This window comes from Pangasianodon hypophthalmus, chromosome 1, assembly GCF_027358585.1.
Source record: "Pangasianodon hypophthalmus isolate fPanHyp1 chromosome 1, fPanHyp1.pri, whole genome shotgun sequence".
Classification (NCBI taxonomy): domain Eukaryota; kingdom Metazoa; phylum Chordata; class Actinopteri; order Siluriformes; family Pangasiidae; genus Pangasianodon; species Pangasianodon hypophthalmus.
Window position 1 is genome coordinate 26331570 of NC_069710.1, and position 25261 is coordinate 26356830.

The window sequence follows — 25261 nt, forward strand, 5'->3', positions numbered from 1 at the left end:
ACAAAGAGTAAAATGAGACAGCAGAGTGCATTTGTGCACATTTGCCAGTTTCATAGCATGTTGATTATTGCTGTATATTTATAGAGCACTTTGCCAGATTAAAACAAATGCGAATAATATTAATGCTTTTAGAGATAAGCTGGATAGCAGATTCAGTTGCCCTATCACTGTAATCATCTCCACATGCTCTCTTCAACGTTGCCAAGGTTACCCATCTATTGTACACTCCATCCACCCTCCTTTCAGCAAGCCAAAAAAAAAAAAAAACCCAAAAAACAGCCTTTCAGCAGATGTGCAGTTGAGAAAAGCTGACCATTTTAAATCATACAATATGGGCTCTGGCAGTAAACATGAGGAGAGGTATTGATGGATTTATTTCTGTCCTTCCACTCAGAGATTGCATTACCTGGTGCACATCAATAAGAAGCCTCATTCCCAAACCATACCTGAATAGAAACACATAATCAAATAAAACCAACTAAACCTAGCTTGTGTACATTATATATGTATACAATGTAATTAAGTTCCAGATAATGTTGCCCAAAGCAAGCCGTGTTCCACATAAACACATGCAGTGTGTGTCCAAGTATTTGTCATGCACTGAAAAAACGAAAAAAACAAGCAGAATACTATGGAACCTGAGACACCTGTCAAGTGTTTGGCAAAGAGAATAAGGAATGCATGGATATGCGCTCCAGGGCAAGCACGCACGCACACACACACACACACACTGGAGTTATGAGAAGTTGCTTTAGTGGCTGGACCCCTCCGTGACTCAAGTATTGATTCAAAGCTTGAGAGGATGACAAAAATGTGAGCAACACTCATAGCAAACAAACTGGAAAACAAGGCCTGGTTTGTCATTACTTATGACATTAATTATTTATGTTATTAGCATTCCATTAATAGCATTACAATTAATTATGTGATTAATATTCAACTCATGCAGCATATCTGAGCTGTGTGTGTGTGTGTGTGTGTTTCTTAGGGCTGTAAGGCACTGCTACTATCTATATGTGTATCTGTGTATTTAGTGTTATATTTAGTGTTCTTACTATTTGTAATTTGTATTCGGATTTAAACTGGATTTGGGCATGGTCTATACAGGAAAGTTTTTTTGTAACCCCATTCATTGTTATTAAAGTTAAAGAAAATTTTCCCAGAAAATCATACAGGCATTATACGAAAATGGCAGGTAAAGATTGATGGTTTTATTTCTTACTTTTACAAATAACCTGGAAAACACCTCAGCACAAGAGTATTATGTGGCTGAGAAAACCTGTTTGGAAAACTGCCAAATGTTATAGACACTCAACAATACCCCTTCTCTCTGCCCCATCTCAGTCTGTTCACACAGAAAAAATAATGACTGAAATCAGCAAGCATGCAACACAGCCAGATAATTTTCCTGTGAGCAAAAACAAAAAAACAAAACAATAAAAATAATGAAAAAAATTGCGCTTAGAAAAAAATTTCTGAAAAAAAAACCCACAGTAAAACCAAAATAAACATTGGAGTCGCTTTAGCAAACATGGAATAATTTATAACTGTCGAAGGGGGTAAAGGGGGACATGAGATACAATGGATATTAGAAGTCTACACACCCCTGTTAAAAAGGCAGGTTTTTGTAAAGTAAAAAAAAATGAATCATGTCAGGACGTTTTTTTTAAAATTAAGTGAAAAACAATCAGAAACATTTTAGGAAAAAAGAGGCAATAACCTGGTTGCATAAGTGTGCTCACACCTAAACTAATACTTTGAAGCATCTTTTGATTTTATTACACCACTCAGTCTTTTTGGCTAAGAGTCTATCAGCGTGGCACATCTTTACATAGCAATATTTTCGCACTCTTTCTTCCAAAAACATTCCAGAGCCGTCAAATAATGAGGGCTTCTCCTGTGAACAGCCTGCTTCAGGTCACCCCACAGATTTTTAGTTGGATTCAGGTCTGGGCTCTGGCTCGGTCATTCAAAAACACTGATGTTCTTTTGGTTAAGCCATTTCTTTGTTGATTTGGATGTATGTTTTGGGTCAGTGTTGTGCTGAAAGGTGAAATTCCTTTTCATCATCAGCTTACTAGCAGACACCTGAATGTTTTGCACTAAAATCGACTGGTATTTGTAGCTATTCCTGAGCTTTTATCAAGTTCCCTTCACCTTGATAAAAGCCCCAGTTCTGGCTGAAGCAAAGCAGCACTAAAGCATGATGCTGCCACCACCATGCTTCACCATGGGTATGGTGTTCTTTAAGCTGTAAGCTCTTTGCAGACCATGGCTTCAGCAGTCGGATGATACCAAGAAGATGTCAAGAAAATCCTACAGAAATGGCTGGTCTTGGTTCATTCTGAACACAGTCACATTCCCAATTATAAAAGGGTGTGCATACTTATGTAACCAGGTTATTGTAACTTTTTTTCTCCTAATTTTCCCTAAAATGTTTCTGATTGTTTTTTAATTCATTTTTATTCATTGTAATTTCACACTGAGGGTGGAAAAAGACGATTTATCGTAGTTTACTTTTTTACTTCACAAAAACCTGCCATTTTAACAGGGGTGTGTAGACTTTTTATATCCACTGTATATTGCTACTGGACAGGTATGTAAACCCAATTAATATAAAGCTTTACACCATTTGAATGTGCTGCTTTACATAATGAATCAAGTGTCTTTTTTTTTATATTGCAAATAAAAACAAGACAACAAAGGCACACTTGACAATTCTCATGAATCAAGCTGAATGTCATGTGTTTATTGTGTTATAATACAACATATTGCTAAAGGTAACTGTAGTTAGCATGCCAACTCTAGCTGAACTCTACGATCCAGGTTCTGGGCCAGAGCTTTGTGAACATGGGCAGAAATAGAGGAGTGAAAGGAGTGAAAAAATCACTCAAATGTTCTTGAATGCAACTACTTAACCCTTAGAGATTTAATCTTGACAAATTTCAGCAAATCTTGCATAATGCATAAATTTTACTATATAATAGTGCAGACATGTTCAACATGTTATATGAAACGTTATAGAAACCACTGTTCATGTCATTACTATGTGCTCAACTCATTTGGCACAAAGTACTTTTGACATCTTGGTGGCATTTAGCCACTGAAATAAATAGATACTCATTAAAGGGGCATATCTGTATAAAACCTGTATTTAGTGTGTGTTATTGTCATAAATCTGTAGCCCAGAATGTTTGGCGGAATTCGCAATCACACAATCGTTAGGAATTAAGGCATTATGGAATTTAGTGGAACTAGTGTGTAGGACCTGGATTCAGAGATTTGGCAGCAACTGTAGTCCTTCAGAGTGTACTTTTACCTTCCAGGTGAAACAGGCATGTCCTGTGTACTACATTTACCTCTGTAGGATGGAAAAACTGTCACTGTTGGGGAAATCTGGCCTGAGTCTGAACCGAGCCAGGCGCTGCCAGCATCTGTGCAGTGTATTACACACATACTGTATATACATAATACACACTCACAGATACTGTTACACCCATACTGTATATCTAGTTTAAAGAGAAGACCTGACAGTTTTTTTTACTTGTGGGGTGATGACCACACATGCGCACACACAAGTAATAAATATGAATTATTGTGTGTGCAGACAGAGACACACATACAGGATTGTTATGCGAGAACTTGGTATGAGGAGATGCAGTGTTTTTACAAAACAGCCTGTCACTGATGACATGCTTTTACTAGGCTACATGCAGATACATATATCTATATATATATATCTATATATATATATATATATATATATATATATATATATATATATATATATACAGTATATATATATATATGTTTTAATATTTGGCTGTATCGTTTGTCTGATTGTCTTATGTCAGTCCAAAATCAGTAATGCTAATTTTCCAGACATGTTTACTCTTAATTCATATTTACACATAAACTAAAACATGAGGCATAAAAAAACAACTGTGGTTGAAACTGTGCATTATAGGCCATGTGAAACATCAACTATGGTTGAAATTATGGTTGTAGTGCAGTAGGGATGATTGATATATTTAAATGACACCTACAGAATTTCAAATAATTATACTCAATGTACTCAAAATATAAAAATAGTTTGGGGTCAGGTCCGAGACAAAGCACTCAGTTGGCCTTTCTAATGGGCAGTGCTGTTATCCAGTGGGGAGGAAAAGAACAGTGAGGATAAGGTGGAGGAAGGTATGCGAGTTATGTCAAGGTCTTAAGACTATTCTTCCTTGAAGAATCAAGCTCTCTTTTCCTGCTGAGCCACTAAACTGAAGGAAGGTTTCACTGAGTCTGGGTAACTACAGGGCAAACGTTTGAGTTATCGTAAAGTTGTCATTTGATTAAAAATTTGGGAAGCTATATTAAATACTTTACTGCTTTAAATGCTTTAAATATTAAATAATTGGCTGTTTTGAGAATTATTCTAAAACCGGCTATTTTTGGCCACCTTAGCATTGTGAGCCGTTAAATATTGTACATATTACCATCCCAAATGTCACCCCAACTCTGCCTCAATGGCCACTTCAGTATTTTCACTTTGTATTTAAGCCATTTTGTTACAACCTAGGTTGTTATTTATGCTTAGGATCATTGTCCTGCTGAAATACACAGCTATGGTGGAGTTTTAACTTTCTGGCTGTTGTCTTGAGGTGTAGCCTTAGTATTACTAGACAATGCTTTTTCCTGATGATGCCATCTATTTTCTGAAGTGCACCAGTCCCTTTTCCAGCAAAACACCCCCACAACATGATGCTCCCACCCCCATGCTTCATGGGGTTAATTTGTGCATCTTTCCAGACCACTTGTCGGGGATTGGGAGGCAGGTATTTATTAAGGAAAACACAAACAAAAGAAACCAACTGGAAGCACAGATCATTAACAAACAAAAATAATGGCAAAAGCAAGAACATCACAGTATAATACATACATTAGACAAAACATAAACAAGGTGAAATACGACAAAAGTTTGATAATGAGACGCAAAGAAACCAGAAATTAAATAGTGTTAGTAATTAGTGCAACAAGCAACAGGTATGAGTGAAAATTGTGACTAGGACATGTGATGTGCTAGGGATGATGGGTAATGTAGTTCTTGTTGCCCATTTTCTGGCCGAAACTAGCAATGAGGTGACAGAACCGTCCTCAGGCTTGAGCTTGGCCAGAGAGGCCGCCCCATCGGCCTCTGGCTTGAGCTTGGCTGGAGAGGCCGCCTTGTCAGCCTCTGGCTTTAGCTTGGCTAGAGAAGTCGCCTTGTCGGCCTCTGGCTTGAGCTTAGCTGGCAAGGCCGTCCCGTCTGCCTCTGGCTTGAGCTTAGCTGGCAAGGCTGTCCTGTCTGCCTCTGGCTTGAGCTTAGCTTGCAAGGCTGTCCTGTCTGCCTCTGGCTTGAACTTAGCTGGCAAGGCCGTCCCATCTGTCTCTGGTTTGAACTCGGCTTGAGAGGCCGCCCTGTCAGCCTCTGACTTGCGCTTGGTTGGAGAGTCTGCCCTGTTGGCCTCTAGCTAAAGCTCTTCTGTGCAGTAGCCCATGTTCGGTCAACTGGATTTGCTGACATGCAGGTTATATACCCCCCTCCCCCCCTCCCCCCCCAAAAAAATTTAAGGGAGACCTGACAAGACCTGCTTGCTTCAGTATGGCATTAAGTCTGTCGAGCTGCTGCTCTTGTTCCATGATCAAATGGTTTTGTGCCATTTGTTCCTGATAAAATTGTAGAGAACATGCTGCATCCATGTTTAGGTCAAGCTTTCTGTTGGGGATTGGGAGGCGGATGCAAGTGCAGGTATTTATTAAGGAAAACCCAAACAAAAGAGACCAAGTGGAAGCACAGATCATTAATAAAAAAATTAAAAATAAAAAACGGAGAGAGCAAGAACATAATAGTTTTATACATACATGACACTAAGCATAACCAAGGTGAAACATGACAAAAGCTTGACAAGGAGACACAACGAAACTGAAATTTAAATAGGGTTAATGGTTAGTGCAAAAAGAAACAGGTATGAGTGATCAGTGAAAATTGTGACTAGGTCATGTGATATGCTAGGGATGATTCATATGCCAGTGCCAGTGGCACATCTAAATGTCCACATTGCTCATCTTCAGACCTTTGTTTAGGGGTTAATTTGTGAATAATTGGTTACATGTGTTAAAAGAAATGAGACAATATACTTACTGTAGATAGGGATCACTATATAATTTTAATAATTCATTCTGGGTTTTTGTACATGGATGACTTCATTTGCATAATTGGCTGTGAAGCTGTGATAGCCTTACACTCCAGTCACATGCTCATTAGAGGGACATCATCACTGAAGAGCCAATTGAGTGTGCCACATAACACGCTTTACACACACACAATTCCCAAGAGATCAAGTAATAATGGTGCTTAAAGCAATGTAAAAAAAAAAGTGAGGGAGGAGGTGTAGGCACTAACTGAAGGAGATACCGAGCAAAGGGCTGTGTGCATTGTAAATGAATATTAATAAAAATGTAGTCTACTGTAATTAACCAGGAACCATAAGAAAATAAGCTCATTGCTGAGGCTGTCTTTTGTAATGATCCACATGTCAGCCTATGACTCTTTGTGCTGATCTTTCTTTCTTTAAGCTGAAGGGATTTCACTGGTGAATGAACATGCTCCATCTTGATTGTAAATATCTGGAAAGCAAAAGCACAATGAGCGAATTTAGCCACAGTCCACAGACATCCGCTCTGATGTAACATATCAGCACATCATTTTTGACACATGATGGACTCACAGGTGCAATACACAATACACACACTCATACAGTTTTTAATAATTCATTTCTCTTTCTCCGATCAATTGTTGCTTCTGCTTGCTCCTCCCACACATCTTGTTTTTCTTACCACAGAGAGAAAATAACTGAAAGAAATGTGCCTACCATGACATTCCAGTTTTCCCCTTTCCCCCAGGTGAAGACAAGACAACTTAACACCTTTTACCATCCGTGTTATGACTCCTTCCTGAACACACCCACACACACAAATCTTTCCTGTAACAGTTTCAGCACACACATACACAGACACAGGTTTTGCTGGCATAAAGAGTCAGAGCGAAGCAGCAAAAAACTAACAGTCACTAACGCTAATGAGAAAGCATCATGCTGAAATCAGTGAGATGGATTGACATCAATGTGCTCATTTATCTCTCTAAATCAATCAGGATCCATAGCAATTCAAAACAAAGGTCAAGCCAAACTCACTTCATCAGCACCAGTCCCTTTTTAAAACAACTAATGAGTTATTTTATTAGAATTTAATTTATGACACTCTTCTCCTTCATCTCTCTGTGTCCATGTGTGCTCGGTCTGTGGTGCTGACTGATTAAGCAGTTAGCAAAGATGGTTTGCAATGATAATCAGTTTGCCCCATCACTCCTCACTGTTCTCTTTTCTCCCGTTTGGCAGCCAAGGAAGACATGCTGTTGGCTAAATGAAAGGGCTGGAGGTTCACTGAGACTGATGGGAGTTTTAATTAGATTAAGGAAGTGCTTTTATTACAACCATAAATAAATGCTGAGACAGGTGAAGGGAAGGTCAGTGATTATCTGGACACATTCAAGTGTTAGTTGACTAAATAATATCTAATATCTCCCCCAAGTATCAAGAGGCTTCACTAAAAAGCAGTGATTTAGATAACCATAGCTGAAACCTTATCAATACCATTGCTTGTTCAGTGCAACAAATGTAGATTATCTTGGACTTTTGTGGAAGTGATTGTAATAGAAAAATACACAGAATGGTATGAAGAAGAGATGCTGGGGCTGAATTCTTTCTAGCCCAGACTGTAGACTCATGCGGCCTATCAGAGACAATCGTGTCAGTTAATTACACAGAGTGACACGCCCCCTCGATTTGATCTACGTTTGGGCTGACATTTTTCAACTTGTGTCACTGACACTTCCAGAATATGTCATCAGCAATGGTTGAGAAGGTGCGTGCGAAGGAGAACGAGATGGATCATTTATTCTAAAATCCTTTTTCCCCAAAATGCCTTTGGAGGAAAAATGAAAAGTAGACTTAGGCACATATTGTTAATTGTACAAAAATACAGAGGACAGAACCGTAAGTTAAGTGTTTTTTGCGGTTTGAACGAAAGGGTTACAGATTTTGAGTTTCATTTTAGGAGGAAATATGGCATGAAGCCAGTAGAGCAGTATGGACTTAAACCACTTAAAAATGTTGAAAGCACAAATGGAGCTGCCTAACTGCCTTTAAGTGTGTGTATGTGTAATAGTTTGCCCCACATCATTTATGTTATGCCACCAATGAGACCTTGTGATATAATGCATTGCTCACACCTAATAGTTTCATTGTTCAGCTATTGATAGCCCTCATGTCTAATTAAAATTTCCATATACATTCCTGGGCAAAAAAATGGGCCAAGCACAAAATGGCAAAATATTAAGCTTTTAATGGTCTTAACAACAAATCATTGGTCAGGACATTAGCAAGAATTATTATACAATTAGATAAAGGAAGTTAGTATGGGACAGCTTTTCCCTTTGATTTCTTTACATGTTGAAGTCTTGTGGTCCTTGATGGGCTGCATCTGGTGTGGTAGATAACCAAATAATGACAAATCTTTTAAGAAAAAAAAACATCCCAGAAGATATTTTTGGAAAATTTGTACATCCAGACATGTGTTAGTTTGAATTTTACATCAAAAGTTTTAATCATTATCATAATTTCACCTTTGCGTACAAGAAGACTATATAAGTGAATTTCCCTGTTTGTAGCTTTTCCCCAAGCAAAAGTAAACGAGCGAGCAAGAGGTTTCAGGAGTGCATTTGTTTAATTCTTGCTAATTTTCTGACTAATGATTTGTTGTTGAGACCATTAAAAGCATTTTGGGCCTGGCCCTTTTTTTTTTTTTTGTCCACAAGTGTAGCCGATAATTCATCTTGTTTCAAAGAAATGGTTCATATCTTTTAAGAATTTCAGAAAAGCTGACAAATTACATTTTTCTACTCTCAGTGATTTATCTTTAAAAGTCATCCAATTCATCTGTTCATTTAATTCATTTGTTTTTATTTCAGGAGTACTTCTGCTGTCCTCCTCCTTCTTATCTGCCCTCCTCCTTCTTATCTGTCCTCCTCCTTTTACTGCTTCTCTCCTCTCTCCCTCCAGGCCACAAATCACCCTGTAGGTTCAACAAGAGGTATTTCAATATCTTAATGGGCAATTGGCAGGCTGAGGCAAGTGAGAACAAGGCTGTGGCTTTAGCAGAGGAGCAGTGAAAATAATCGTGTGTTCACTGGAGGCTTCTGTAGAAGAATGTAAGAAGTCTGCCTTTTGTATATTGGGTAAATAAAAACTGCTTAATCTCTGAGGTCCAGTGCTCTAAGACATTGCCTTGATACATAGGCAGCAGAGTGTGTTTTATATAATGGAAGTGTTATTTTATATATATATATTTACCTATATTATATATATATATATATATATATATATATATATATATATATATATATATATATATATATATATATATATATATAATATAAATATATATATTTACCTCCATTAAATAGCTCCAATATCTCATTTCCATCATTACTGAACTCTGAGTGTGCTACTGAGGTGCTAGTCCTTTGCGTGTCAGTGTATGGTGTATGATATAATACAATACAGGACACAGGTAAAGTGTGGAAATTTTTTTTGTCAGTATAAATTCTACACAGCTCCACAAAAGGTGAAAAACAGGCTACAAAGCTCACAACTAATACCACAAAATATACATCAGAAAGGAGAAAGTAGTCACAATACTTTATAATTCATGACAAGATATCTAAACCTGACCTGCAAGACCAGTGAACGTGACAGATGTAAAATAGAAGCAATAATTCAGTAGTTTAACCACAAGTCATTGTTTCTTAAAAAAAGAACTTGCACAAATAAGTTTTTTACGATATTAAAAAATGGCTATAATGCTCGACCACATCTCAGTGATAAATTGGCATGACGCTATAGCTGGAAAAATCAAATAATAAAAAATCTAACTTAAATATAAAATATAACATTCAGCTTATTGTATATCAACATTTTGTAATGGAATTAACATGGGCATCAGTGTCTGAGAAAGGGTAAGCCTTATAACCCCATATTCAGAAAAGCATTAAGTATGTGTATATAGCTAATGAAAGCACATACATACCAAACGACAGGATAATATGTACATGCACGACTCAGTAGGTTGTTCATATTCAAATCAAAATGTTCACATATAGTATAAACACACTTCCCTAACCTGCCTTATTCAATTACCGTTAACTCACATGTGATATCAGTTAGAGCATCTATAATTACTCTGCTTTGCTAGAGCCTGTGGGAAAGAAGCACAGAGTGTGTGTATGTGTGTGAGTGTGTGTGACATATTCACGTAATCACATTCAAAGAATATAGCACAGACATAACAGCAGTGACATGGGTCGAGCTTTGGAGAATGAAGCCTCCTAATATGACAGAGAATTCATTACCTTTACAGTCTTTTAGATTTTTGGTTTAACAAAAAAAAAAAAGAAAAGAAAATTAAACTAGATGTGTGGCCATAATCCTAGCATTTCCATAACTACTCCCACTGACGAGACTCTTCACTACTTACTTACACCTTACTTGTACAGGGCCATGAAACTAGAACTGAGTGAGAAGCTGGAGGCATTTAAATAGACATAGTCCCATAAATACAAATAAAGAAGTTCTGAGAAAGGCACATGGAGTGATGAGAATCAGTAGAAGTTAATATGGTTTGGAACATGGTCTGTACCAGCAGTGGTGCTCTGTAAGGTTCTTTTGGGTCCATTTGCAGTTTTACATCTGGGAAAAATTCATGTTTTATTACTTTTTTTCTAATTACATATAAAATTTCTAATACTTGTCACATAGTCACCCAACAGAAACAGACGATGTCGTAATCTTAATACTGTGCATGGGTGCAGCCTCGTGACAAATTCCTGGGACTAAAGGACATATAACCGAGCTTTAAAGTCTAATTAGCTACTTAGAGAAGACTTCTGTATTTCTCTCCATGGCCTTTTAAATTACACAAACGACAAACTCTTTGAACATGAGTAGGTTGCACTGAGGCATCCAGATTCAGGAAAAAAAAAAAAAAAACATTTTGCGAGGACACAGGTTTAAAAAAAAACAACAAAAAAAAACAAGCTTCTCATTTTTTTGGCCTGTACATCTCAGAGCATTCAGTGGCATGACCTTGTATTTCTTACTTTCTAATCTCTTGCTCCTTGGCACCTCCAAGCATTTGGTTTGCTCAGACTTTACAGATGCATTGGCAGTGCTGTATAGGAAGCTACCATGTAATACAGATAGAAAAAAAATGCAAACATTTGGCTATACATACAATGTAGGGAAAAAAGAGACAGGCTATTTTCAGTAGCATGCAAGTCCACAGTCAGGCAATTTGTACAGGACAAAGTGTATGCTTATGAGCAGTGTTTTTAAAGATGATCAACAGGTGTCAATGCACTTACAGTGGGAAGAATTGTGTAAGAACAGACAGTAAGTGCAGTGTCTAATGCAGACTAAGTTGAAAAGAGGAGTGCACAGGCTAAAGATCAATCCAGTGGCACAGTGATTTAATTAAAAGATCTGGAAATTTGGCAGTATACCCGGTGCTGGATTGAGTTTCCGATGCTTTCTTTTCTACAGCTAGTCTGCAGAGTCATGATCAGTGGACAATGATTTGCGTGATTGGTTTCTCACTTTAGCAGAAAAAACATTTAAAATTTACCCCACCCCCCTTAAAAACAGAGAAGACCACTTTTACAAAAATTGTTCAAACCCACTGTCCTTAACCCCAACCACTATGTCAAACCCCACCCACTGTTTCTAACCCCATCTGCCTCTCCCCAACCCGACCCTAAACAAAATTTACAGCTCAAATATATCCGCCCCACTGCTTCAGGTTGGTGCCTCACTCAGAAAAAACAAACCAAAAAAACTCAAGCACCCCTCCTGCTCTTCAATTCCTCAGATGATTTGTCTTCCTCCACATTCTTCTCTCATATCACTAATGGAGGGGGAAAGGACAGAAGAATACAATGGTCATTTCAGTTCCCATGGCACCATGCAATAACCCAGGACATGTACACAACCAAACACTTCTAACAGAAGGTTATAGACTTTGACCTCTGACCTCTTACCTGCTCTACATGGGGTTTATTAAGCAGCCCTGACTCCTCATTGGGCTTCTCACCAGATTTCATCTCCACCACAATGTCACTGTTCACCTCCCCAGATGCACTGTGCATACACACCACGGGGTTCATGCAGAAAGTGAAGAGAAAATACACTTTAAATCTCATATAAGGGGTGGAAAGGTACAAAAATGCCCAGTGCAACAGGTTCACACTGCAGATTTCAGGAGGTGCAAATATTAAAGTATTTTGTTGGGAGACTACTACAATACTCAGGAGTTACATAAGAATAACTAAATTAAGTTTAAACAAGTTTACTAAATCTATGCAGCTTTCTTTGATTTCATCAGTTCTATTTGCTCTTTAGCCCTGCTATCTAATATCAAAACATCATGATTGCCAGTGCTAGCCTTTAGAGAATGGGTTCTTATGAGTTTTTCCTCATAGCTACATCGTAGCTATGTTTTTTTCTCTTGCAACTGTGGGCCTTGGCTTGCTCAGTGGAGGTTAAATCACTGACGCCTATAAAGCTGTTTTCAGACAAGCGGTACTGGAAAAAGTACTATAAATAAATACAACGTTCAAACTGTATATTTCAAGTGAAATACCCAGAAACATAAAAATATATATTTACGTGCCATTGTTACCTATGTTGGTATAGCATAACATTTAGAACATTAACAACAACATTTAAAGCACACCTCTAATTTCTATATGAAGGCCATGTGGCCAAAGTAGAAGCATTTTTCCACTGGACAGTGTGGTATGACACAATACGGTAACAAATCTGTCATCCCTTATTTGATCATCATTTCCGTTGCTAAGTAACCCACACTATAAATAATGGTGCATTCAAATGGAACTTGTGTTTTTGACATGGGAAGGCAAATACCTGAGAGACTTGAAAACAGTGCTGCTATGCACGCTGAGCACAGACTAGCCAATCACTGAGGCTACTAATTTAGCTGGCTAAGATGTAGCAACTAAGCCTTTTATATAAACAGTGTAAAGTCAGAATTACAGTGCGAAGGAGACAAAACAGTTGGGAATATCAACATTTTTCTCAGATGTAATGGTAAATTACTAGAAAAAGACTGTGTGACTAAAAAACATACTGTAATTATACTTAGCATCAACTGCAAACTGCAAATATCATATTAAAATACTCTGTGTAACTCTGGAATCTGGAGCTAGCTGTAACTTCAGAAGTTGTAAAATACCAAGAGTACCAAGCACATATGGGACACTAGAATAGTGCAGACTGATTGTACTGCTCAAATGCAATAGAGACACAGAATTGTCATGATTCCTTACTTGCCAATAAATAATACCTACGAATGTATGTCTTTTCTCCCTGACAGTACGGCAAAGCCATCTTCAGTAGCAGTGTTTGGCTATGTTTACATTACCTGACTGAAGTGATATAAATCCAATTTTCTGACTTAATGTGACACAGATCTGATTTTTTTTTTTAGATCGGATATTCATTTTGTGGCCAAAATTTTTGGACACCTGACCATCACACCCATATGTGCTTGTTTAACATCCCATTCCAGATTTATTCCTCCTTTGCTGTTATAATAACCTCCACTCTTCAGGAAAGGCTTTCCATTGGATTTTTTGATAAGTGGTAATGTGACATGAATGAGATGGGTCAGGTCTGAATTTATGTAGCTTTTCCCCAGTGCACATACACATATCTCTGTCAGCGTTATCATCCAGTGTCAGCAGTGCTGCAAACAACACTGAAGTACAACAAGAGCAGTCAGCGGTGGAATGTTCGGTGGAAGGATGGGGAATTTGTGATTTACTTAGAATATTTAGGGAAATGAATCGAGTGTGGTGAAAAACACTCATGACTACAATGTGAAAGAAAAACTCTCCCATATAAATACTTATTGAATCTCTCCACACTGCAGTCCTGTTGCTGGTTTCTCTCCCATACCCACACCTCACTCAGCCCAGCAGTTCCTGCAAAAGCTAGCTATCTGGCCCTTTTTCGCCTTCTCGACCTGACCATGTATAGCACTTTTCTCCAGAATGTACTGCGACACAGGGTTGGGCTACTATTGCATTCATTTGTTGCTTCTAGCATGACTGATTGTCTCACAACTAAAATGTTTTCATTGTTTGTGATGCATGTGAGTCATTTATATCATTGGATGCATGCAGCGACGCGAGAAAGGTGTTTTAACCGAGGCTCATTAAAGACAGATATGGGACTAAAGACAGATAAATGTGAATTGTCAAGATAGTCAGATCCGATCTGAGAAAAAAATAGAAATCACATAACAAAGCTAATGGAAAACCTGGAATGTTCTATCTGATTGGCAGAGAAAAAGGGAATTCAGGCTTTGGCCTTCCTTCATTGTTGCTACTGCTGTGTCTATTATTTACTGTTAACACTAGCATTGTGTGGGAGATGATGTCACACACTCCAGAAAGCTCCTAATCTCACAGGTGTGTTTTTGTGATAGGAAACATCACAGATGCACAACCAGGGTGGGGACAGTTCTGGATTCAGATTAGTAACTGCACCGTATCATGTTACACTGTCCAGTGGTAAAGCAACATAATATCTTAAAGGTCTATAACTATTAAAATAAAAGTTCCTCCTCACTCACATCCCCTTAGCTACTTACACGTCCTTCTTCTCCTTCTTGCGACAGGCCATCCTGCCCCTCTTACCGAAGAAGTAAAGAACAGCCACCAGCAGGAGCAACAGCAGCACACACACCAACACAGCGACCACCACTCCTTTGGAGCCACCCTGCTGAGTGTCAGCTAGAAGCACACACACAGAGAATGACAGAGAGAGAGAGAGACAGAAGTGAGAGAGAAATGAGTATGAAAGAAGAGTGGAAGAAGAGAGAAAGGAATGGTGGAGGAAATCAGAAGGAGAAGAGGAAGGGAGGGAAATAGAGTAGGAGAAGAGGGAAGGAAAACAATGTGGATGATGAAAGAATGCAAGTAGACATGAGATGAGATGATGGGGAAAAGAGAACAGAGACAGAAAGACAGGAGGAACAGAAGGACATGAGAGATGAGAGGAGGAAGAAAGTATTTGATAGAAGTTGATGAGAAGGACAAGAAAGAGGTAGAGGTGGAGAGGAGGTGGGTGTAGCAGAAATAGTGGGAAGGAAACAAGAAAGAACAATAAGGGATTGTTGCTTTACTATTAAACTCCATTGACATTGTGTCACATGAGAAATGAAGACAAAAGGATGGAACCACCCTAGCGCGCACACACACACACACACACACACACACACACACACACACACTCCCACACAGCTTAGAATGATACACAAACGTTCCCATGTGATATCTCTCTCAAAGACACACACACAGCAGCAAGCGTACAGACCTGTTGCAAACACTGGGCTTCCTTTGAGCAGCAGTGTAAGAAGAGAAAGAGTTGAGTCCCATGGCAGAAACCATAAGCATAGTCATAACCCCAGCAACATTGAAAATGTACTCACATATATGTGACAAGCCCACCACCATGATTAGACGCACACTACAGTGACTACACACACATATGCTAGCAGACGTGAGGAGGAAGAAAAGAGTAGGAAAGGTAACGCCTCAAACAGAGACAAGAAGGATGGAGAGGAGAGAAAAAATAGAACCAAATTCTTTATTGTCCCCAAGGAGGAAAAAAGTCGGAAGTGACTTCCACAAAAGTGAGGACGGACATCATACAAAGACGGAAACATAATACAATATACAATATACACAGTGGTTCTCTTAGCAATACACAATATACAATGTACAGAGCTGGAAAAGCTAGGCTACAGAGTATGGAGAAGGCAAAGTCCAGAAAGGGAGGAGAAGAGGAGAGAGAGCAGGCTCAAGTGTCTACCTCGTGCACCGCCATTTGAATCGATTGTGTTGTCTGTAGAAAGAAAGGAGAAGGTAACTTTAGATCTGCGTGTATTAGGTTTGTATGCCTGAAAATACATGAAAGTAAAAAAAAAAAAAAAAAAACGTACCTGACTGGATTTCGACTGTGAACTTCTTGCTGTCTGCACCGTGCTCGTTGTTTGCCTCACAAATGACGCCATCTTTGAGAACAGCAGCTGTGGCCTCCAGGATGACTGTGCTGGTGAACTTATTCCCATTTATTTCTAATGACTGTACACACACATGCACCCAACCATAAACACACACACAGAGGAAAAGAATGAGAGACAGGAATTTAAAGATATATATTTATATGTAATGTATAAAACACAGCACTGCTTTTATAATATAATGATGCAGTTATAAGAAAATAATCAATGATGGCGTGGTGTGATGCTGCCAGAAACAAAGAAGAGTTACTGTTACCACCCTAAAATTGATTATTTTCGACAATTTTCTAACTATTACAATGTTTAATTTATTACTAAATGCCAAGTTGTACTTATTAACCATTTATGGCTACGTTTAATGTTGTGGAATGTCTGTGAGATTAATTAGTCCCTGTTAGCCCTTATAACAGATATAAATAGTCCTTTCCTCACCATCCCCTCTTTTTTTCATCTTATTAATTTCCCCCTTTGAAGTTAATAGGACAAAAAAAAGCAGCTGTTACTTACTGTAAGTACCTATGAATGAGTTGTCACTATAAAAATGATAACTGTTAGTATAAGCAATAAATATACATTTGCAATTTGCATTACAGCTGGCCCTACTGTCAGAACTGCTGTTATTGAAAACACCTTCTGACCAATCAGATTTGAATATTAAACAGTGCTGTGGTATAATAATTGCATAACTGCTCCATAATTGAAATGATAAACATGGAAAAAGAATTGATATCATGGCCAATTGTGCAGATGTGCTCTCACATAATGAGACACTGACACACACACACACACACACACCTCTTTGCCAGAGGGTTTCCAGGTGAACTGTGGAGCAGGATAGCCTTGAGCAGAACACCTGAGAGTGACCTTATCTCCCTGCCTTGCAACCTTTCCTGTCATGGGCTCATCAATCTCAGGCTGACCTATAGTGAACAGAGAGAGAGAGAGAGAGAGAGAGAGAGAACTTTCATTGACATTCCACAAGTACAGATCACGCATTCAAGGAAATGTTGGGATTTAGTTGATGTTCTGATGAGACAAATATATCAGGAAAAAATTAAACATTCTTAAAGAATTCTGGAGATACATTTTTATCAAATCTTGAAATGTACATCAGGTCAGTGATAAGAGTACTTAGAAGCAGTAATAAAATACAAAAAGGAGACAGGAAAGATTGGGTTTCGTAAGAAATCAGAGTGTGTTTATATAGTTTTTAGACATACGTTTGGATAAGTGAGTTTCAGGCATGGTCTTTCTTCAAACCATTAGTTATTGCATAATTTCATATCGGCTAATGGAAGTTAATGGAATCGTAATAACTGATGACTCCACTCATATCCTCGTCAATCACATATATACATACACACATATCACATGAGTGTTTCCTTTATCCACAATGTCATGCGCGTTATCCACAATGTGCTCTGTAGCGCTGTTATCAGATTTGGCGGAGGAAGGGGATGTGAAGATCAGGGCTAGCACAGACCCATCCCAGCCATTGTCCTTACAGGCCACAGCCTTAATACATGTGTAATACAGCCTTAATACAATGTGTATTGTCATGTTTCAGTAGTATGGGAAAGGTAAGCACACCCTGCACCACAGCTATGACCTGATCCTAATCCACAGTTTATAAAAGCTACCCTGAGAGGATCTGTAATATAACAGATCTTGCTGGATTATTTAGTTGTAATGAGGAACCCATGAAAGAGAGCACCTGGAACATATGCAAGATCTATAATTATATAGGATCAGGAGGATTTATGGAACAAATAAAATGACACTGCACCCTAAATAAAACACAAGCTTTAGTGGAACTACTAATTATAAGTTACGAGCCTCTGAAGTAGCAGTGAGGAATTCAGAAATAATTATTGGTTACGGTTTTGTGATACCCCAGAACTGCAAAAATGGTGACAAACATCATTGTACTGTTTGCTGACAAAAAAGGAGATTACACTGTCACATCCTGTGCCAAACAGAAACAGGAGCTTATGAGAGGCGGTTGAACGCAGCACAAGACCCATCTCAGATTTAGTTAATGACTAGTTGGTACACACTTCAGTGTCATTTTTTTGAAGCCTTGGCCACAGTGTTTTACACTCTCAAAGACGCTAGCCTAAAGAAGACCAAATAACCTCCCCTGTCCTGTTACTCATTTTTTTTTACAAGTTCACAAGTCTGATTGTGTAGACTATTTTACAACAACGCCAAACTAATACATTTGCACTATCCAGTTGTTGCCTGAGTTTCCTGAGCAATAAAAAAACTGTAACCTGTAATAGACAGCTTAAATACCAGAGCATTTGCACAACTTTTTGTTGTTTTGTTGCTTTCAGTTACAAGTGCCGACCAATTATCCGCTTCAATAACTATTATTTAAAAGAACCCTTTGAAACAAATGTCATCACTTTGGTTTTGAACAACACTTCCCATTGTGAGGTTTGCTTCTCATTTTATCTGCTTCTGTTGTGGTTATATTGTGGCCACAGCACCTAATCATTGCTGTGTCTAGTTTAGCTTTACCTATGACTTATTACCCAAGTAGTGAATATGTGTGGCAGCCTGTGAAAACCCTTCACATAGAGAATTTTTCTACTATACTGTACTGTATATAGTGCTGAAGACTACAAACTAGTTTCTCTTTTGCATGCTTCCCAAACACACATAAACAGCTAGCATTTTAAAATCTGGTAACTCCCAAAAGTTAAAAAGCAGAAATGAATTTGATTACAGATTGCATTTGATTACAAACCTCAATCAAATTGATTAGGCTTTTTTGCTATGACACGTATCTGTCTACTATGAACAAGCATGTAAGAGGAAATCACACTGAGCTCGCAAGGTTTTTTTTGGCTGTTTGCCAGGATTCAGCCACAGCGACATCTGACACGTACATGCTATATACACTATATGGCCAAAAGTATGTGGTTCATCCCCAAACTGTTGCCACAAAGTTGGAAACATGCAATTTTCTAGAGTGGTGCTGTAAGCTGTAGCATTACAGTTTCCTTTCACGGGAACTAAGAGGCCCAAACCTGTTCCAGCATGACAATGCCCCTGTGCAAAACAAGCTACATGAAGACGTGATTTGCTAAGAGTGGAGTATAAGAACTTGAGTACCCTGCACAGATTCCTGATCTCAACCAAACTGAACACCTTTGGGACGAACTGGAACACCAATTTGTGGCTGAATAGACACAAATCTCCACAGTCCAAAATCTAGTCGAAAGCCTTCTCAGAAGAGTGAAGGCTGCTATAGCTGCAAATGGGGAAACTCTATATTAATGTCTATGGTTTTGGAATGTTCAATGGTCAGGGATCCACATACTTTTGGCCATAAAGTGTACTTATTTGTTCGTCTGCTGTGTGCAAAGTCACAGCATGCGTTGCATGTGTTAGTAATATAATTCTCAGCCATGGATTTCCAGGTTCTTTATACCCATTTCCCCAGTTCTCAAAGTTGTGTACCAAGTCCTAATTGCTAGCTTTTGCTCCTCATTCTAGTCGTTATCTGGTTTTTCTGTTTCACCCATTCATATCCACGTGTGTTTAACCATCTTATCTATTTCAATCATAACCACTGATAACAGAGAAGTACAGCAGCTTTGAGTTTATGTCTCACCGTCACATGTAGCACATGATTGGTTAGAACACATGATTGGTTAGAACACAGAACCATAGGACAGAGCTCAAAACTACAGCTGGTGTAGTTTTCTTCCTTTTTAGAAAAAGGGGATCAGTGGTGAATATCTCAAAAATCAATCAGAGTAAGTGTTCCAGAGCATGAGTACATGTGAAAGAAGTTGTACCTAATTCATTAGATGATTTAGTGGTTTAATAAATGATACATTACAGCTCATAAAGGTAGTATTGAAGAACATGTAGGGGAATTGGAGTATTGAAGGCATGTATTGTAGTAGAACTTGGATAAATGTAGAGACAATGCTATAGATTATATATAATTATACAGGGGGTATATGATAGAGTTTTGCTGTGTGTGTGTGTATGTGTGTGTGTTGTACCTGAGATGATAACTGTGATATTAGCTTGCTTCTGCAGGCCCGGCACTGAGGGGACCGATGCAATACACACATACTCGCCAGCATTGTCCAAATTTGCAGACTGCAGAGCCAGCACACCCTTCTGAGACAGCTGCTTACCATCCTGCACACACACATGCACACACACACACACACACAAATACACACATATGGTCATCAACGTGATCATAACGAAAATCATCATGAAGATGGAAGATAAAGAAGAGAGGATGGAGGGATTTATGACTCGCCTTCATCCATGAGAGGGTGTACTCATCAGAAGACCTGGTCTTGCATTGAAGCTCAATGGGATCACCTTTACTTATCATCAAAGGGCTGGCTGGCACCACAGACACTGGGTCCAGATCTGAGAGAGAGCAGGAGAGAGATGAAAATAAAATATTTGCTTTCATTAAGGTTCTGAACACAAGGATAGTGTTGGTGGAGTGTATAATTTTGTTGCATATCCAGATTTCTATTCTAATACACTTTTATACAGCAGTTAGTTCCAGTCTACTAATTTGATTGGTTGAGTGGTGTTCCAAGAGTGCTTATGTTCAGTATAACTGCACTGAGACATTTCACTGTGTGTATCACTCTGCTTGTCTGTGTTCTCCACATAAAATTCCACTCACTAGTTTGAAACGGTTACTACAGCTCGTCCCTATGCTGAATCACAGCTGTGCTGATATTCAGCATAACCTCACTCTTGCTTGTACAATATTGCTTAAGAATTTGTATTAATTCAGGGGTGGACACATCGGTATTCCAGGCTCCTGGGACAAGCAGATGTCTTGGTTATTAATTTTTTTATGCTCAATAGTTCAGTAAACCCTGCTTCACATTGACTGTTTCATTTGCTGTGTATGTTTAAACTTAATGTGTTTCACGGTGGTGTGACACACCTCAATGCGCATCACCACTGCATGCTGCACTACACTCATCAGCCCAGGCACAATCTGGTTGACTGTAAATGCTTTGTAGGTGCATTAAATAGTTTTGCACTGATGACAGATGATCTTTTCTGAATCAGGAATATGCAGCTATGTGGAATCAGTGACAAAACTGAGAAAAATAAAATGCAGCGCAAAGCCATCATATAACTCTCCTGATCCTGTATGTGCTATACATCGTCTTGCAGTTAAACGTATTGAGAAGAAGAGTTCTAATAATTGTTTGTTTCCCTTAGTCTTTATTAATGCACTTAACTAACTAACTAGCTCAGCATATGTAATAACATTACATAATGGAGACTGGGTGGCATACTAGAACTTCCTTTTGTGGGCTAACTAATAACTGTAATAATAATAATAATAATAATAATAATGTATTATTGTATGTTATTATCATTCAAATTATTGTAGTTGATTGAGTAAATGAACTTTTGACATTAACTGAACTCTTTATAGTAACTGAATATCAGTGTACCTGTAAAGCACCTCTGAACTTAATTCACAAATATTTTAACTTCCATCACGTCTCAGTCCCTAGCTACTCACGGTGCACGTTGATGGCGAGGTTCTTGGTCAGGTCAGCAGACAAAGAGTCAAAGTCCATTGCCTCACAACTGTAGGTGCCAGAGTCACTGCGAGTGACGTTGCGCAGAATAAGCAATCCCGTCTCACTTGTTTGCGTAACGAAATTGGTGTCCTGCATGAAAAAGAGATGAAGAGTGAGCAACAATGAAAGGAGAACCCATATGCATATGAACACTGGGCACTTGGTTTTAAATTAGTCCTCACTTTGGAGAATTCGAACTGAGGCTGAGGGTTTCCGTCCGTCTCACATTTCATCCGAACCTCATCTCCCTCTTTGATTGGTGATGTGTTCAACAATTTGAAGAACACATTCTCTGCTGGGTCTAGCGAGAGGACAACGGAATGAAGTTGAAGAACATGGTCATGGAGAGCTTCACAGAGACAAAAATGCACGAGTGTGTGACTCACAGAGCAGTGTGAGGTTGAAAGGTTCCGAGTTCTCCTTTTTAATCTCCTCGTTTGGCATCCTGTACTCCACGGTGCAGTGGAACACTGACTTGGCGTCCATCTTATTGGGCCGGATGTACAGAGTGCTCGTGACCGTGAAGAGACCTGATGACTCCTTCACCACACCCGGGACCATGTATAACTCTGAGAGAAAGAGAGAGTTAAAATGAAATAAAATGTTCATTTAACAGGTTCCAAGTAGGTTAGGCTGTAAGGTTACAAAAATAACATTTCTGCAATGTTCTAAAAACATTTGCACAATGGTCTCTAAATGTTGCAAACACAACGTTCCCAGTTTGACATAAGAAACCTTGTGTTAATGTTCCTACAACTAAAATTACTGTAGCAACAACTGTTTCTACTCAAAACAAACCATGCAGATTCAGTAATCGATAAAATAGGATTTAAAAAAATTAAAGCTGAAAATAAAAACCAACAGTAAATGATAAAATGTGGAGTAGTATTTGTAGTAGTTTTCTATTCAGTTATGTTTTGACTTTGATAATGGTGTTTTTAACCATTGTCACAAAATGTTTAAAAATTGTGGACCTCTTGACTATGAGGGTCCCAGAAGCCCATTTTGAGAACCATGGTACTGGACTGGTCACTTTTACGTATTTGCTCATGATAAAAATCATGACGATGACAGAAATAGAATAACAATAATAAAATTGCTACATTTTACAGCTCAATGTGGAAACCTGTTGAGCAAGGGAGGATTGGGCTCTGGCCTGCGCCATAGTGGATCAGTTTTAATCCTCTAGATGTACAAAGGTTACGCAGATGAGTATGTGAACATTGCCGCTTGCATGGCTGCCATGCATCAAGTATAACTCCTGCTTTAGACAAAACTGCTACACTTTTACCAGTGTTCCACAGTTTAGAGAACATCTTTGCGAACAGGTGCTAATGAAGACAGCCAGTTCAGGTTTATTAGCTAATGTAAGGAGAATCCTTTAAGTTCATTACTCACTGTCTTTAGGATCTGCAACCTCTGGCAGAGGTTTGGAGTCTTTAAACCAGATGATACGAGGCTCAGGGTGACCATTGCTGCTGGTGCATTTGCCCACCTAAACATGACACACGTTATAGTGAAATATTATTATTTTTCCATTTATTTTGCATATAACTTGAATATTAAATGTGCTACCTGAATTCTAGAGACCTGCTCCAAACATGTGACAAACATACCTGATGTGCAGTTGGGTTTTCTGGGCTTACAGGAATGACTTGTTTATTTTCAGACACCACTGGCTTTTCTGGAGCATCTGAGAGAGACAATGAGAGGTGAAAAAGAGAGAGATGTCATATGTTGTTATACAAGGTTGGCTGATGATGCTGTCTATAAAGAAATGTTCTGCATATTCCTGTGCTCTTTATCATTTTGTCCCTTTGTCATTTTGTCAAACCTGAGCACTTTACTGTCACTGTCCTATACCATTTCACGCCGGATGCTGCTCATGAAGGTATGAAGGGAATGATAATTATATATTACGCAAGGTTTAAATCACTTTGGGATGTGTTGTTATAGGAAAACAATCAACGATGTGATGGTATGATACGCATTACCACCCCGAAGTTGACTATTTTCCAATAACAGCACATCCTTATTATACCACAGCAATTTACTAACAACTGCAAATTTTTAAGTAAAGGCAACAGGTCATATATTTTATCCATTTATAGTTACATTTAATCTTGTGGAACATCCATGAGAAGAGTTCTTGTTATCACATACTGTATATTACAGAAGCTATTAACGATTTCTCCCTCATCAGCCTCTCTTTTATCTCTCTCTTGAAGTTAATATGAGAAACAAAACTGCAGTGCAGCATGTTACCAAGAAAATGCAATTTCCTGTGCCAGAAAGGCTGCGCTGAAACTGGAGACTCCTTCCGAAAATCATATAAAAATAACCATCTCTTCACATTTTTAAACCATAAGTTATTATATTAGAATAACAGTAAAGAAACCAAAGCCATGAAATGACCCATATCCACCGACAACTCAGAAGTGTTTTATTCTTTAGTTTCTTTTTAATAGTCTTGATGAAAACCATCTGGCCATCTATCACAGGGCTGGAAAGTAGTTTAAAATGAACTAAAGTGAAATACAATGAGAACGATAGCTGCATTGTACGCTACTACAACCTCCTGTCTCTCCCCAAGCTCATTTTCCTGCAGCATTAGCCATTATCCCAGCTCCATGAGTCAGTGCTCTCTGGGGAGAAGAGTCATTCACGATCATTAAAGCAATTACGGCTCTCGCTGTTTCATCTGGACAGGAACAGCCCGCATACTCAAACAGCAATATGCTGTATAGCTCTTAGTCTTAATGAATACATGCATTTAGTGCGTATTCACATGCATGTGTTGTATAGTAAATACAGGCAAATATAAAACACAACTAGCACACACTAATCATTTCCTATAACACTTTCCAACATCAATAATGTGGATTTTTGACATGTGGACCATTTCCATGAAACTGCCTTCATTTAGGCCTGGAGGCCTGGACACAATGTAGTGTTCTATAATATAGTCTCTGGAGTAACTTCAGGTCAAGTGTTCTGCTTCAGGGTATTGATGATTGCCACAAAGGGAACAAAATATTAAACCCTCCTTTTAAAGGTCTTTACTAGCCTGTCCCCGCTGGACATTCCTAAATAACAGTCTGACACATCAATATAGATCTGAATGAGGTTTGGCGTCTTGGCTATGACAAGAAGTTGTTTTTCAATATCAAGTCATTATCACCTCCTCAAACCCCCAGAAACCTCAAACCCCACCAACACACACACACACCCGTATCTCAGCAGCTGTCTTAAGGCCAGAGAAATGACGTCCATCAAACATGACTGGTGAAATAGCTGTGCTAATCAATGGAGTCAAATATGCAATGTTCACGGTTCTAACTGACTTCTGACTGACTAATTAGGCTAATAAATAGAATTAAGGAGGGTCAGTTCTTTTTAATTTTATTTCT

The 25261-nt window shown here is 38.6% G+C and overlaps 1 protein-coding gene across 3 annotated transcripts in view; it reads right to left on the reverse strand.

Annotated features, from left to right (window-relative positions):
* Positions 1–9661: 9661 nt before the first annotated feature.
* bcam (basal cell adhesion molecule (Lutheran blood group)) overlaps positions 9662–25261 on the reverse strand; it is a 49702-nt gene continuing 34102 nt past the window's right edge. Inside the window, exons 4-17 of one of the 3 annotated variants that reach the window (XM_026944769.3) lie at positions 23468–23544; positions 23250–23346; positions 22238–22420; positions 22034–22152; positions 21791–21941; positions 20543–20658; positions 20274–20415; positions 17047–17171; positions 16171–16312; positions 16041–16073; positions 15543–15563; positions 14818–14959; positions 12182–12281; positions 9662–12048 (exon numbers count right to left, since the gene is read on the reverse strand). In XM_026944769.3, the coding sequence (XP_026800570.1) occupies positions 12046–12048; positions 12182–12281; positions 14818–14959; positions 15543–15563; positions 16041–16073; positions 16171–16312; positions 17047–17171; positions 20274–20415; positions 20543–20658; positions 21791–21941; positions 22034–22152; positions 22238–22420; positions 23250–23346; positions 23468–23544 (1451 nt within the window). In that variant the 3' untranslated portion in view covers positions 9662–12045. Of the gene's footprint in view, positions 12049–12181; positions 12282–14817; positions 14960–15542; positions 15564–15801; positions 16074–16170; positions 16313–17046; positions 17172–20273; positions 20416–20542; positions 20659–21790; positions 21942–22033; positions 22153–22237; positions 22421–23249; positions 23347–23467; positions 23545–25261 lie in introns of those variants that run through there. The other 2 variants (XM_026944770.3, XM_026944771.3) reach the window with 2 other exon arrangements.